Source organism: Mycena indigotica (assembly GCF_014461135.1).
Source record: "Mycena indigotica strain 171206Taipei chromosome Unknown Mind.scaff0012, whole genome shotgun sequence".
NCBI lineage: Eukaryota > Fungi > Basidiomycota > Agaricomycetes > Agaricales > Mycenaceae > Mycena > Mycena indigotica.
The window spans coordinates 1,621,930-1,637,602 of NW_023503011.1; the positions used below are offsets into that span (position 1 = coordinate 1,621,930).

The 15,673-nt window shown below is 55.2% G+C and overlaps 1 protein-coding gene across 1 annotated transcript; it reads left to right on the plus strand.

Annotated features, from left to right (window-relative positions):
* Positions 1–6,295: 6,295 nt before the first annotated feature.
* MIND_01240800 (HMG box domain-containing protein) lies at positions 6,296–9,030 on the plus strand (the record flags this gene model as incomplete). The annotated part of the gene is made up of 5 exons (XM_037368897.1): positions 6,296–6,407; positions 6,465–6,880; positions 7,352–8,418; positions 8,489–8,570; positions 8,623–9,030. The coding sequence occupies 5 exons, from the start codon at positions 6,296–6,298 to the stop codon at positions 9,028–9,030; spliced, it is 2,085 nt and encodes a 694-aa protein (XP_037214865.1).
* Between the last annotated feature and the right edge of the window lie 6,643 nt (positions 9,031–15,673).

Genomic DNA, 15,673 nt, shown 5'->3' on the forward strand with positions numbered 1-15,673 from the left:
TCCAGAAAGTGCAGCCTAAGTTCCTAGTCGACAGCAGTATGAAGCGCGGGTGGAATGTGTGCAGCAACAGAGTGACGTCTTGGTCACAGACGTGGAGCAGCGCGTGGCGACAAGCTGAGCAGCACAGTGCGGTGGAAAGGGCAATGCGGTGGTGCCTGGCGCGCCCGCGCCATCATTTGCACGCGTGCCGATGGGGTGCACGCATGGCGTAAGCCGATAGTGGTGGTGGGAAGAAACCGGGGAAGGCTGACAAAGCGAACCCGACCGGGTATGAGATGACACTATATCGATGACCAATCGCACGGCATTGATCACAAGCGGCAAATTTCTCCGAGCTCGGCAGCAGAAGCCATCATTATTGATGTCTGCTGGCCCCCGGACAGCAATATTTGATGGCCTGGTGCCTGCCGGGTAGGGCCCAAATGTTGTGCATAACACTTCTGGGCAACAGCCCATATGTTGCGCTTAAAGGGAGGTGAACCAGCTGGCCCGGTGGTCCCTGTACCTCTCCCGGTTCGATTTCACGCTGCACCACAAGCCTGGCCGCGACATGGGTCGACCTGACGCCCTCTCCCGGAGACCCAACCACGGAGTCGATTCCGACAACTCCGATGTCGTCCTTCTGCGGCCTGAACTCTTCCACGTCCGCGCACTCGAGGGCGTTTCCGTTTCCGGTCCCGGCTCTGAACTCCTCCGCGACATCCGCGATGCCCTCTCCGGTGAGCCTGACCTGGAGGAGCCCGTCGCACTAGCGGCCCGGCAACTTCTTAAGGTTCAAGGTCAAGCTCGAGGCCCCCGCTCCTCACGCTCCGACGAGTGGGCCATCTCCGGTGGTCTTCTTCACTTTCGTGGGAAGATTGTCGTACCCAAGGACAAGGACCTCCAGAGGCGCATCATCGAGCTCTGCCATGACACTCGAGTCGCCGGACACGCTGGTCGCTTCAAGACCCTGGAGTTGGTCTCTCGGAACTACTGGTGGCCTCAGATGTCTCGCCATATCGGCCGGTACGTCGCGACCTGCGACTTGTGCTGTCGCACCAAGGCGCTCTGAAGACTGCCCCACGGAGAGCTACACCCGACGGAAACGCCCCCGGAGCGCTGGCATACCGTCTCCGTCGACTTCATCGTCGAGCTCCCCGAGGCTCATGGGTACAACGCGATCATGGTCGTCGTTGACACCCCTCGGAAAGCGCGCCCACTTCTCGGAGTGTCATACGACGGTCGATGCAGTAGGGGCAGCCCGCCTCTACTACCGGAACGTCTGGCGCCATCACGGGACTCCGGAGAAGTACGTCTCCGACCGCGGCTCACAGTTCATCGCGGACTTCACTCGAGAACTCTGGCGTCTAATCGGCATCAAGCCAGCCACGTCTACCGCATATCATCCGCAGACGGACGGTCAGACAGAGCGCGTCAAGCAGGAGTTGGAGCAATACCTGCGGATCTTCACAAACTATCAGCAGGACGACTGGGATGAGTTGATTCCGGCCGCGGAGTTCGCCTACAACAACCATGTTCACTCCTCCACGCAGCAAGTCCCCTTCATGACGGACACGGGACAGCTTCCGCGCATGGGCTTCGAACCCGGAGTCCGTTCCGCTATGGAGTCTGTGAATGAGTTCCGCGACCGGATCGCCACTGGGGTTGCTGAAGCCAAGGCCGCACTCACCAAGGCCAAAGAGGAGTATAAGCGCTACTACGACCAGAGACGCACGCCGTCTCCGGAGTTTAATGTTGGCGACCGTGTTTGGCTGGATGCCTCTGACATCAGGACAACTCGCCCCTCGGAGAAGTTCTCCCACCGCCGCCTCGGACAGTTCAAGATAGTCGCGGAGATCAGCAGAGGTGCCTACAAGCTCGACCTCCCTCCGCGTTACTCGAAGCTCCACCCGGTTTTCCCTGTCGTCAAGCTTGAGCTCGCCCAAGACGACCCCTTTGACGGACGACCCAGCTACGACGAACCGCCCCCCGAGCTAGAGGACGGAGTCCCCGAATGGGAAGTCGAGGAAATCTTGGATGCCAGGATAAGGTATAAGCGTCTTAACTATTTCGTCAGGTGGAAAGGCTATGATGCTTCACACGACTCGTGGGTTCGGTTCGACCGTGTCTTTGCGCCAGACAAGATTGCGGACTTCTATCGGAGGTACCCGGGTAAACCACGGCACATTGCCTCAGCGACCTTCGACTCCTTGCCCTTTCGAACTATGCGCCGGGACGCCGCATTCAAAGGGGGGGGTGATGTCAGGGGAACCTCCCTTTCGGCCCCTCGGAGATGCCTCCGATTCCGGTCCGACTCCGTTTCCGTCTCCGGTTCCGTCTCCGGTCCGGCCCTCCATCTCGCCCGCACAATCACCGATCCGTCAACGCCCTCCCAACGGTCGCCCTGGGACCTTGCCTGCGACGCCGCCCAAGCCTTCTGTGCCCGACAGCGGCAGCTACGGACAAGCAGTATAGTATATAGTCAGCTCCCTAGAAGGGGGACCCTTAGAGTTTCTTCTCTTTGGATCCTCCCCTGCTAGGTCAGCTTCATTTGTATTTGCTTACCAATGTTCACGCTTTGGATCCTCCCCTGCTAGACCTTGATCTCAGGCCTCTGGGGTTGCCCTTACAGTCTTCGATCATTCTGAACGGCCGAGCGGCTTCCGCAAGCCAACAAATGATATGGCAACTAGTATTTAAGTTGTCAGCAAAATGAAGTCAATATTCAACGCTAATGACTTACCGGAACTCGGGATTTGTATGTGTGCGGTGAGAGACACCAACTGGGCGTTGACTAGCTCTTGCAAATTCAGAAAAGATATTGCCGTCTCTGCGCCCGGAAGCCTTGGTACCGTGAAGCCGCTCATTGACAATTACTTTGCCCCAGCATGAAACAGCATGCTTCTTGAGATTAGACGTGGAGGAGCGGTCACTAGAAGGTTCGCCGTTTGTCTTCGTTTGGTACCGCTTGACACCGTGAAAGCCTAGAGGCGCAGGGAGTTTGAGCCAGGTAGATAGAGGGAAGATGAAGAAGCACACCTTTACTCTTACAGCGCCGAGCCGCGCAACGAAATTCCTGATAAGTGCGACCATTGGTCTCCACCAGAAGCTTCACATCGGCTGCAAAAAACGAGTAGATTCTGGACGTCCATTTTGCCACTAGAATACCATGAGAATGTAGTCGATTTGCAAGTCAGCACGTACTATTTGGCTCCTTTTGTTCCTCAGGGTCTTTCCCACCGCCAGACCCAACAGATTGAGTACCGCGGGACTGTCGAGACTTGTCGCTACCTTCAGAAGTGTGAATGCCCTGACTGTATTACCATGAATAGAGCGCACCGGAAACGGACTGTATGATGCTGGTAGCCTTCTTGTGGAGTGTTTTAGCGGCCTTGGATATGGAGTTTGAAGCCTTTGAGGCGACACTTGCCGCTCGCGTGCCTAGGGAAGGCATGATAGCGTGTCTGCGAGCACGAGAGCCTGGGCTTTTAAGTTGTTTTCCGTGACTGTTGTGGTTCCTGCTAGCCCCTACGGCTGCCAGGAACAATATCTTGCGCTTTACAAAGCATAGGGTGTAGTTGGAGGGGCAACAGGATTGAGGAGATGAGGGAATGAAGAAGACCGCTGGCAGGCGCTTACGACGGTGATATGAATCAATTCTTTTGACATCACTCCCGTATTGTCCGGACATTGGCCATATTTCTCAAACAGAGAGAATCCTGGCTCACTATTTAGATTCCATGCATACATGGCAGCATACTGAGCCTTCCGACTCATGAGTATACCCTGATCAGGTCCGGGTACGGCTGGGTACCCCTGACCACAGACCCGATGCCCAGACCCGGTTTACCCGACCTGGTGTCTAGCCTAGACCCAAGTACTCATTGAGCTTACCAGAATTTTAGGTGTTATATATACAGGTTATATATCCTATCACTTTAATCTCTTAATAACTTACGTGGAGGTGATACCATGTCTCCAATAACAGATATCTGCTTGATATTTGCCTGGGTATAGCTGATCACAGAAAGACCTATGTCCATTGTAAGAAGAATAGGAATTGCTGGATATTTATGGTTGAATAGTATTGGAGGCATTAAAAGCTGTATACCAAGATTTGATATGGCGCTATTTTGGGCAGGTAGTTGCCACCTGGAGCTTGTATGTCCTACTCCTCCTGCTTATTAGCAATGGATACATGATTCAGTAGTAGATTTTACTATTCAAATGTGGTTGGAGGGTGTCGGGCTACCTGTACACGGGGTTTTTTGACAGGGGAACCCCCGCTTCGGCCTCCTTCGGACCCTCCAAACGCATCCGAGGCGCATCCGACCGGCGCCCCCCTCGGACGCTCCGACCCACCCCGACCATTGTCCACGGCCTCCTTCACCCGCACAATCACCGATCCGTCAAGACCCTCCCAACGATCACCTTGGGACAGAGCCTGCGACGCCGCTCAGGCCTTCTGCGCTCTATGTCGGCAGTTACGGACGACCAGTATATAGTTGGCGACGACCAGTATATAGCTGGCGCCCTAGCAGCTTAGAGTTTCTTCTCTTGGGATCCTCCCCTGCTAGGCTTTCGTCGGAGTCTCCAGGGTTGCCCTCACATTTTTTTAAAACCAAGCCTTCTCATTACTAGAGTTAATGTTTTTTTAAAAATGTCTCTAATGTAGTGCCCTTGCTAAAAGGCGGGTTTTATATAGGGAAATGAGAGATCAAAAAGAGGTTTAACAAGTTGAAAGGCCATAGGGTGGGCAGTGTGGTAGCTACAAGGCCCCAGACCTGACATGTGGAAAATTCCTTAAGCATAAAGAAAATACTGAGTAGGGGAAAGGCCAAAAAAGATAAAAAAATGTTGATGCCAAGGTGCCAAGAAAGATACAGAGTTTGACAGTGTGGTGGGTTTTATTAAAATGAGGGGAAAACTTGTAAATTACTAATGTTTTTTAAAAATGTTAAGATGCTAATTACAAGGGATCTTTTTTTTAAAAAACACCTGTATATGCCTGGTCAGGTTAACGGGCGTTAGCAGGATGGGTCCATGAGTACATGGTTGATCTAGTTGAGCTTTGCGTTAACCTGCAGAGTTGGTAACACGACTCCTACTGCCAGTTAACAGCTCTATGCTGGCTGGCGACCACCCTCTCTCTGGAATTGAAGCAAAGGTGCTGCACCTGCACGTCAGATTTCTGGGAGCTGCTGTGTACTGCACTTTTGATATATTACTTATTGTGCCAGGTAGCATGCCTGCCCCAGAACATGTACAAGGTCCTAGGGGATCATCCAGAAGGCCACTGTGGCAGCAGTGAGACAGCTAATGAAGTGGGTGGGCAGCGCTGGAGGTGATAAGATGAAAAGGGATGTTCTCCTCATGGAGGAAAGCCTGCTAAATTAGGATGCTTGTAGAATGCAAAGATACTAGTAACTGGAACTTTGTTCTGCGCTGAAGGCTTAAATACTTAGTTCTGTTCAAGCGGCCCAGGGTGGATATATCAAGGTATGATTAAAAGGAGTTTGTATGGGTGTTCTTTATGATCTGGTGAAATATGGACTGCTTATCCTGGAATATTAATCTTGGGATGGGAAGTTTCACAGCTAACATTATTTATCTGTTTGCAAAGGTATGGCAGGATTTTGCTGGTTTTGATCATTATCATTCAGGAATTCTGTGCTTGTAGTGGTTAGGCCCGGCGTCCCCCACGGGACTTTGGGGTTTTGGATATGCGTGTCGAGTCATAGCGCCACGTTGCGTGTGCGTGTGCATGACGCACACGCACCCACGCCCACGGCTGTCGCCGGGTGCGTCCACGCATGCACGCCCGCGGGGAAGCACGCGGCGCGGGGACAATGGGAGGCCCGGATTAGGGAATGATGGTTCGGATGGCGTACGTGTTGGTGGCAGGCGGCGCTGTTCGGGGGTGGTGCGAGGTCCCACACGCGGCGTTCCTGCAGCCAACCCTGCGCCGGCCGGGCAGGCTGAATAGAACCCTGCGGGACCCGAGGAGGGCGCCGGGGCCCGGCGATCAGGGCGTTACGTGACGCGGTACCGGTGTGTCGGGACACAATAGCGGGCGCCCATATCGGGACGCGGGCGCTCCCACGTCAGACGCCACGCGTCCGGCGTGCGGCGTGCGGCGTGCGGCTGCGTCACGCGTGCTGCCTCCTTTCCCTCTTCCCTTCCCTCCCGCGACCCGTCGACACCCGGCGAACGCAGCGGTGCGCAACGAGCGACGCGCACGAGAGAAGAGAAGACGAGGGGGATAGCGCGCAGATACTGAGAGAGAGAGCGAAAAGAGGACAGGAGAGAGAATGCGATGCCGCCGATTCGCGGGCACACGTTTCTGTACACGTTCATCGCGGACGAGGAGGACGCGCGCGCGGAGGGGGCGCCTACAGAGCACACAGCGGCGGACGACGACGCGGACGGTGTGTGGCCCCTTCTTTTCCGTCGCCCACACACGCTGACCCCCCTGACCCCCACAGACACGGACATGCCCCCGCTGGTGGAGCCCCCCGCGCCGTCGCAGGCGTCGATGATGTCCGCGCTCGACTTCTCCGCCGTCGCCTTCGCCGCGCCGCCCTTCGCCTTCGCGCCCGCCTCCAGCGCCGTCTTCCCCGCCGACACGCCCACACCGACCAAGCACGCTGCGGCGCACATCCCGCGCCCGCCGAACGCGTTCATCCTCTTCCGCTCGAGCTTCATCCGCAGCCAGGCCGCGCACGCCGCGCTCGCCGCCGCGCAGGGCGGGGGCAGCAGCTCGCTCAGCAAGCTCATCGGCCGCCGCTGGCGCGACCTACCCCCCGAGGAGCGCGCGCGCTGGGAGGACAAGGCCCGCGCGGCGCAGGCGGAGCACAGGAGGCGGTACCCTGATTGGCGGTTCAGGCCCGGGAACGGCAAGGTGTGTTTTCGCTCTTTTTTTTTTTGTCCACACCCCTGTTTGGTCCGCGTGTGCGTGTGCGGGGAAACCCGGGGCCGTCGTCGTTCGCCTATTTCGTCCGCGTTGTGCTTGCGCGGGGAAACAAGCCCCGAGTTTCCCCGCGTCGCGCGTGGCCTGCTTCTTCCCTTTTCCGCTTCTTTTCATTGTCCACTTTCCGATCTTCTCCGGGGCACGGTGGTTTCCTGCGGGAGGAAACACACGGGCCACGCGGCGGCCGCATGTGTGGCGTGTTGCTTTCGCTGGCGGCCCGGCCTGGCGCGTGTCCTACATCCTCACTTCCCTGCTTCTCTCCCTTGTTCGTGTTTTTCTCTACCCTGCGTGCCCCCTGTCGCGTGCGCATTCCCTTTCGCGGCCCTCCGCTTGTTCTCTGAGTTCTCTGCTCTGTGTTGTCGTGTCGTGTAGTGTGGCCGCGCGCTAACCCCGCTGATGCAGAATGGAAGCGCGAGCAATATTAGTTCGCCGGCCGGTGGCGGTGGGAACCCGAAGGGGCGAAGGAAGGGCCGGATCAAGGACGGCGGGGCGACGCCGGACCGGGAGAAGGATGGGGAAAAGGAGCGGGAGAGGGAAAGGGAGGAGGAGGGCGAGGTGACGCGCGGGCGGCGGCCGGCGCGGGGGCGCGCGGCGGGGAAGGGCAAGGGCAAGGCGCGCGAGCCGAGCGAGGAGGTGCCCGCGACGGGCAAGGGGAAGGAGCGCGCAACTGCGCCCGAGGCCTCCCCCGACGGCGACGCTAAGCCGGGCCGCGCGCTGTCGGGCGAGCGCACGGCGAAGCGCCAGCGCCAGCGGCACGCGCCGTCGCTGTCCCTGTCGCTCTCGCTGTCGGCGTCTGCATCTGGGTCCCCGCTGCCGCACCCGCCGCCCACCCCGAGTCCGCTCGCGTCGCCGTTCCTGGGCCTGTCGCCGCCGCAGCACCGCCTGATGTCCGCTTCGGCGGACGCCTCGCCCGTGGCGGGGGCTGCGTATGCGTCGCCGGTGCCTGCGCAGGCGGGTGCGAGCCCGGCGGGTGCGAGCCCGGCGGGTGCGAGCCCGGTAGGTGCGGGCGGAGGTGCGGGCGGGGCAGGGGGGAGCGGGCTGATGCTGCCCCCGCTGACGCAGCTGTACAAGCGCTCGCTGAGCGCGCCGGCGAACGGCCGGGTCGGGATGTGGCCCGCGCCGCTGTCCCCGCTGGCGCCGGTCGCCGGGCCTGCCCCCGCCCCTGTGTTTGGGCCGGGGCCGGGCGTGGAGGGCCCGGGGGTGTACGTCGCGCCGCCGGCGTATGTGGAGCCGCAGCCTCCACAGGCGGAGAGCGACGCGTTCCCGCATCAAGGAGGGTTCCAGCACCACCCGCAGCACCGCCCGCGGTACCTCCCCGCCGCGGGCCCGGCCGCGGGATACGTCCCAGGCCACGGCCACGCGCGGAGGGACACGGTGTCCCTCCCGCTCGGGCCGCTCTACGCCCCCGCCCCCGCCCCGCCGGCGCAGGACGGCCACGCGCACCCGCACCCGGGCTTCGCGAGCGCGGAGTACGCCGGCCTGCCCGCGCGCGCAGGCGTGGTGGACGCAGACGCGCGGCGAGGATCTCTACGCCGCCAGCCCGAGTAGCGCGACTACGAGCAACAGCCCGCTCTCGCCCGGAGAAAGCGCGTGGGCGGACCGCGGAGTCAGTGCGTTCGCGGTGCGCGGCGCGCCTGCCCTTCCGTTCTCTGCTGACCCGTATGTGTTTATAGGAGTACACCCGCGCGCCGTCGCCCGTGCGCGCGCTGTCGCCGCCGCCCTCGCCGTACGCGTCCCCGCCGTACGCGTACGCCGCGCGGCCCCCGGCCAGCGGGAGCGGGGGCACGAGCCCCGCGATATCGCGCTTCTCGACGCTCGCGGGGTGGGCCGGCGGCGGCGGGGCGGGCGCTGCGACCCCGGCCGCCGTGCCAGTGTCGCAGGTTGCAGCTGCAGCCCAGAGCCCCGCGCCGCAGCTGTCGCCCCCGCCGCCGCCGGTGCGCACGTCCGGGTGGTACCGCCCGCCGCCGCCGCTGGGGCTGCAGACGCGCAGCTGGGACGGCGGCGCGGGCGGTGGCGCGGGGCCGTCCTCGGGGTGGGGGCACGGCCACGGGTATGGCTATGGTGCGTACGAGGACGGGTAGCGCGCCGCCCTTTCCTCTTTGACAAACAAAAACAAACAAAAACAAAACACTCATACACGAGTCCTCTCCGGTATTATCTCCCCTTCCTTCTCTCGCCCCTCTGCGGATTCTGTGGATCTCCTGTGTACCTTCTCCCTACTATCTGTGTCTGTATGTACGTATATATCCGTGTAGATCCCTTCCTCCTTTCTTTCCTGCTCATGATGTATCTATATATCTCGCACGGCCCGAACAAAGGTCCTTGCCTTGACCAACAGGAATTTGCTTGGTCCAGAGCACACCATCGTACGACTTTTTGGCCTGGGATTTTGCATTTCTCCCCTTGCAATTCATTTATTCGCAACATAATGCACTGCTCACAAACCCGTCTTTCTCACGAGGACAGGGGGCGCTGCTGGTGCGATTCCAACAAGCCCAGCCACCTCATCCCAACATTATATTGAAACTGCAGAATATAATTTTGGACGTGGGACAACCGTGGATGGGGGTCCTCAAACTTGAGCACAACGATAAGCAACCGGGATATTGGACGGGATAGAGCCTGCTGTGCTATATTGGTGCTCCCACAGCTTGTTGACAGTGTTGTTTCTCTTGGGTTCTGTCAGGGGAACCTCCCTTTCGGCCCGGAGACGCGCCCGATTCCGGTCCGACTCCGGTTCCGACTCCGGTCCGGCCCTCCATCTCGCCCGCACAATCACCGATCCGTCAACGCCCTCCCGACGGTCGCCCTGGGACCTCGCCTGCGACGCCGCCCAAGCCTTCTGTGCCCGACAGCGGCAGCTACGGACAAGCAGTATATAGTCAGCTACCTAGCAGGCGGACCCTCAGAGTTTCTTCTCTTTGGATCCTCCCCTGCTAGGTCAGCTTCATTTGTATTCGCTTACCAATGTTCACGCTTTGGATCCTCCCCTGCTAGGACCTTGATCTCAGGCCTCCGGGGTTGCCCTTACAGCAGAAGAAACTCTCTACGGGATCAACCGGACAAGATTGCCAGGTTTGACGCTGACTCAGGCTTGGAGTACAAGTCCGTTCCGCCCTCGTCACCGCCCCTGCCACTTGTCCCCTCCTCCTCAGGGTGAGCAAAGTGCCCACTTGGTCTGTTCGAGGCTTTTGGTGACAATGGTTGTATTCCATCCTTCTCGGTGGCCTGTCGTGAAGACCCTAATGCATAATGTGTTGTTACTGTGTTGCTATGTCCACTCTGAGTAATGATCAGGGATGATTTAATTAAGGTGTCTAACCAGATATCTTATATAATTGGAGTGTTGGGTGAGTAGATAGGCCTTCTTTGGGCATAGAATCTATGTCTTCACCAATTCTGTATCAATTTGAATGATTGCTAAGTATACTGGCGAGTAAACAGTGACCTGGGCTTGAGATCTTCTGATTTGATCACATATATCGTGAGATTATGATATATACATATATATATAATATATCCTATCACTCTAATCCCATAATAATTCTTTGAGAAGTGAGAGCTCCCTAATAGAATAAGAGTAGGAAGCATAGAGTCCCTCTACAAGATATATTCTTCACACCATATTGTATGCATGGGAGATCAGCTAGTGATAGGTTAGTATGTAACACCTCTATTAAGCTACTACTATCAGTCACTTAATGAAACTTTTTTATATAGTCAAAATACACAACTTTGATTTGTGACAAGGTATGCCATTCTCTGATGATTCTGCTATTAAATGGTAAAAATTTCCTTCTTAAGAGATGATTTCCCAGCTGCGGCATAGCTGGGGAATTCTCGGCGGACACATGTGACACCCAGCAAGATCCATGATCAATTCCATCTGTCATCCATGTTTGGACGCAAATGGGTCCACGCTGGATCTAGAGTGTCTCGAAACCAGCAGGAGACCCAGGTAGCTGCCTTGTAGCTTACCTGCTGTAATGTATATAATCATGTACATGCAGTAGGGCAGAAAGTGTCACAATTTACTAGTATGTTATTGCAGCGAGTAATTTAAATACAGGTTTACTCTGTACAAGTACTATTACAACATTGTCCCAACCTACTGGCACAGCCTCTGCATTGCTATTGTTGAGCACACTATTGGTCCCTTCACGTTTGTGACAGCATTGTTGCTGGGGGTTGGTGCAGAAACTGGATTTCGGTTGACAGCAGGCGTGCGGATGCAGCAGGAGGGGGGGAGTGGACTCTGTGGGTGCAGAAGAAGTAGCGGGTGGTGCCATGATTCTGCAGGTGGTGCAGTGGAGGTCGTGGGTGGGGTAAAAGATGTAGCGGGAGGTGAAGAAGAGGGCATGGTGGTTTCAGGACCGGGATAGCTAGGGCTGGCGCAACCTGTGCTTAGAAGGTCAGCCAGAACAGAGAGCTTGATGCTCGCCACTCTTGTGCAGAATGTGGTCAACAGCAACAATGGCTGCAACAACCATGGGCAAGCGCAATGAGCGTGGCCTCCTCGGAGAAGCGCACACAGTCGCCGGTGTAGTCGAGCTTGAAACCTGCCTTGGAGCCCTTATCAAAGTCCTTCTTGAGTGCATGCCATTCCACAGCCCAGGCTCTGCGTGCAGAACTTGCAGCCGCACATGAAGCCCCAGGTGTTCTGGATGTTACTCTGCGGCACAATGGTTAGTCAGTCGCCCACTGAAACAGCATAGGCTCACAGTTGCAGCTGTGCGGAAGAGGAAGCAGGTGAAGGGGAGATTGAAGGGAGAGGAGAAAGAGAAAAGTGGTATGACTTGTAAATTTTTGCTGATATGGGAGTGAGATCATTTGATCTGCTCCTCCCGCTGTCCGTTGCACATTTCACCAGGACTATTGATCCCTAATTTGAGATATTCAATCAACTTCCTCATCTAGCCAGCCCTAAAGTGAGCTGAGAAATTTTGTACAGAACCTTCCACAACATTTGTTAGGGTGATAAACCTCTATGACAAGAGTGCTAAGAACATGCCACCTAGATTCCAGCTGAAATTTCTAGCTGTGCAAATCTGCTGGAAATTAGGTGAAAGCCACCTAGAGCCAGATAGAGGACTATCTGGAACCAGCTGGAATGTCCAGCTAGATCACATCTGCAGGCACTTTGGTGGTGTATGTTATGCCTGGATATGTGTAACACCTTTGATTATCAATATGTATAGTATAACATAGATGTATATAACAAACCCTTAGATATCATATACCAGTGTCACATGTTATTGTCTAAGTAAACCTGACAATATCTAGAAGTATGGGGCTATATGTAAAATTGTCATCAATAGTATTATACCAATTACAAAATGTTACACCAACCTTATATGACAGCACAAGGAATGACTTATAGCCTGAGGTCTTACAGATGGTGCAATTTTATAGCCCCCCTTGATTCAATATTCACCTCAGGCTACCACCCCCCCTAAACCTCTTAGGGTTAAATACCCCCCCCCCTGACATCTAACCTAAGAGGTTCCCCTGTATGGGTTTAACCCACAGGCTATGACTGTTCCCATCACCATGGGTGTCTCCACCCCCTGTCACATCACACCAGCTGTTTAGTGCCTGTGGTTCACCCATCCTGAGCAAATAGTATTAAATCCATTTTAAGCTGTATACTCTGACAAGTCTTAAGAAACACAAAGTGGCCTGCTTCGCGGAGCCGCTTGGTATGCTCCACCACAGATTGGTTGTTGTTTGGATGCAAACGATACCCCTCAGCCTTGATCTTGGCAGCAATTCGAGCAATATCCCGCATCTTGACTTGCTGGTCTCGGTTCACTGTGCTAAGACGGCCGACCGTTATTGACTGCAGCTTGTTGCTCTTGATACTCTTGTACTACTAGGCATCAGCTTTGGCTCTATCAAGACTAAGGAACACTCACAATGGCCTTTGTGAACTCGCCATCAATCAGTCGTCTTTCAATCTTCTTCCTAACCTCCTTCGACAAGGTCATATATGGCAGGTTTGACGAGCACACAGTCAGTCCTGGGGTAGGTCTTCATTGTTATCAGGGCACAATAGCCTCCAACTAACTCTTTCTTGAAGTCTTTGGGTTTGATTTCCAGGTGCTTCCGCTCACATTCTGTGGCGCAGGAGTCACCATCGCGTGCACAGGTGTAGGTGGTCTGTACGAGCTATCACCGCTGGAGTGCAGCATCTGACATGCTTCTACCAGCCACCAGCGAAACTCCACACATCGCATTTGGCGTTGTTCCAACAACCATGCCTCAAAGTGGCTAATAGACTCAAACAATATTGAATAACCATTGATCTGATCAAAGGCCAGGCCGTAGCGAGTGGATGGGTCAAAAGTGGAGACAACGGCAGGCGATGGGACGTGGTTGGCAGGAGTGGCAGAGAATGTGAGGATGGTTAGACCTGCAGTGGCTAATGCCACTGTTAGCAGAGGCAGCTGGGATGCTGTGTCGGCTGTAGCAAGCAATGGGCTTGGTGCTGGCTTGAGGGAGTCCGGGTCGCAGAATCTGCTGGTGGAAGAGGCTATTGTCCACGTTGATGTTCGATTGCCAAAATTAAGCAGTGTCCTGTGATGGGAAAGCTTCTCGATATGGAAATCGATAACGTGACCCCCGCCACTTGTCAGGATTCTTGCGTGCCTTACTTAAGTTTGTAGAGAAAAGTCTTATACTCTTGGTGACCATGACAACACACAACCAGCAAAATATTTGATGGTAACCTGGGTTGCATTTGATGAAATCATGAAAGTGCAAGGAAAGCCATGCCCCCAGTCGTCACGGACCACGATGGTAAACAACAAGAGGCCCTCATAACCTGTGGTGTTGTGGGTGGCGTCAATGAAGGCAAGACGGTTGTGGCCCCAACGATGCCAGCATTGACGCTGATATTTTGTCCGCAGGATCGGCACAAACATGTCTTCTGAAAGACTTGACTCCTCCGGCGCCTGGTTGCATTTTGACTTCAAGAAGACATGGTGCCCCGCCTTGACGTTGGACATGTAACAAGACCGATGTATCATCCGATCTATCAAGCCGAATGCCCTTGTGCTTCTCCTGGCGTGCAATGGCATTGATATTGGCCATTGTAACCAGCTGGTCTCGCTGTGTTGCTAAAATCTTACCCGCCTCTACGTCTTTTTGCGAGACACCGTGCAGCTGACGGAACTGCGACGAATAGATCTGTCAAAATTGCCTTGAAATTACCACCCAGCAATGCACGATTTCCAACAGCTTCACACCAGCAGCCATTTTCTCTCGGATCTCGGACTTGATTCCTTTTGACAACAACATAAACTTGATGTTCGCAGGGCCAGTCTCATGCAAATGCTCTAGCAAGCAGCTTCTTCATATTCGGGTATGTTTTGATGACGATTTTGGGAGGGCAGCTACCGGGGAGTAGTTTCAGAAAGGTTTTCTCGTGGCGCTCCAGGAACCTCTTCTCTTATGGCCGGACTCTATTCCCTGACCCATTGTGCACGTAGCGAAGCATCCAATGTGTCAACGAAGGCTGATCCAACACCTCACAATCCCGATCCTCATTGCAAAAGAACTCGACCTTCTCGGTGGCTTGGTGCTGCTTCTGCCATGTCTGGAAATAGGCCTCATTTTCAAACTGGATCGGGTACCTGTGCACCTTGTCCCACTCAAACCTGAAGCAAACAGGCCCTGTTGTGGCAGGTGCACAGTGGGAGGGTCGGGCAGGATTGGTCTGTGGGGGCTCAAGAATTGACAGCTGCATGATGGGGTTGTTTATCGACGCCTGTAGGGATTGTGGAATAGTGGCAAGGGTCGGTTTGGCCTGCAATACAGTCAGTGCCATGGAGGGTGGATCAGGCTGAGTGGCAACAGTTCTGGCTGAGGATGAGGGTGTTTTTGACGCGTCTAATAGCAAGGACACCGTGTTAGACAGTGTTGTACATAAGGGCCTTATTAAGACCCCCCACCAGCACCAAGCCCTTATAATGAATATAAGGCTTAATAAGGGGGGTCAAAATATGGGGTAATTAAGGCTTATTTACAAAAAAGGAAAAATTGTTTTAGAGTAACGAAGTGCTGCAATCTACTCATAGTCATCACCAGATCCCTCCTGAGCACCATCATCCAGCTCTTCTCCACTCCACTCAGCTTGCAAAAGCTCCATCAATCGCCCCTCTGTTGTCAAATTACGTGCACGTTGCTTGACCTGCTCCATTGTGATTGGTTTTGGTGCACCGCCAGCAAACAATTTTCTGAGTGTTGCTGGTAGGAAGCCACGCTTACGCCGAGCTGGACGTGGCTCAGGCATGCTCTCATCCTCAGGTGCTGAGCTGGGTGAATCAAGTTCATCAAGTTCACGTATCTCTTCCTGCCATTCACGAATCTGCCGCTTCCAAGCAGCGTTAGACTTGATCAAGACCGACTGTTTCCCTGCTTCATCGTCGCTCACATCAGTATCACTCAGAAGTGCTTCCGCATACCGAGGAACCTTGAGTAACTTAGCAGTTTCACGGTGGTTTTTTCGGCCGCCACGCTCATCTAGGAGACCATTGGCACGTTGGTCTTCTCGGATACTTCGAGTGACCTATTTTCAGTCGCTAATAGTGAGAACACGAAATCTGGGAGTAGAAACATACCTTTGACTGCTTTGCCATCTTTACTAGACCCAGACGGTTCCGCTTCTTATTTTTCTTGTTCGAGAAATCTGAAAACCAGCGCTCAAGGCCAGCCTGATGAACT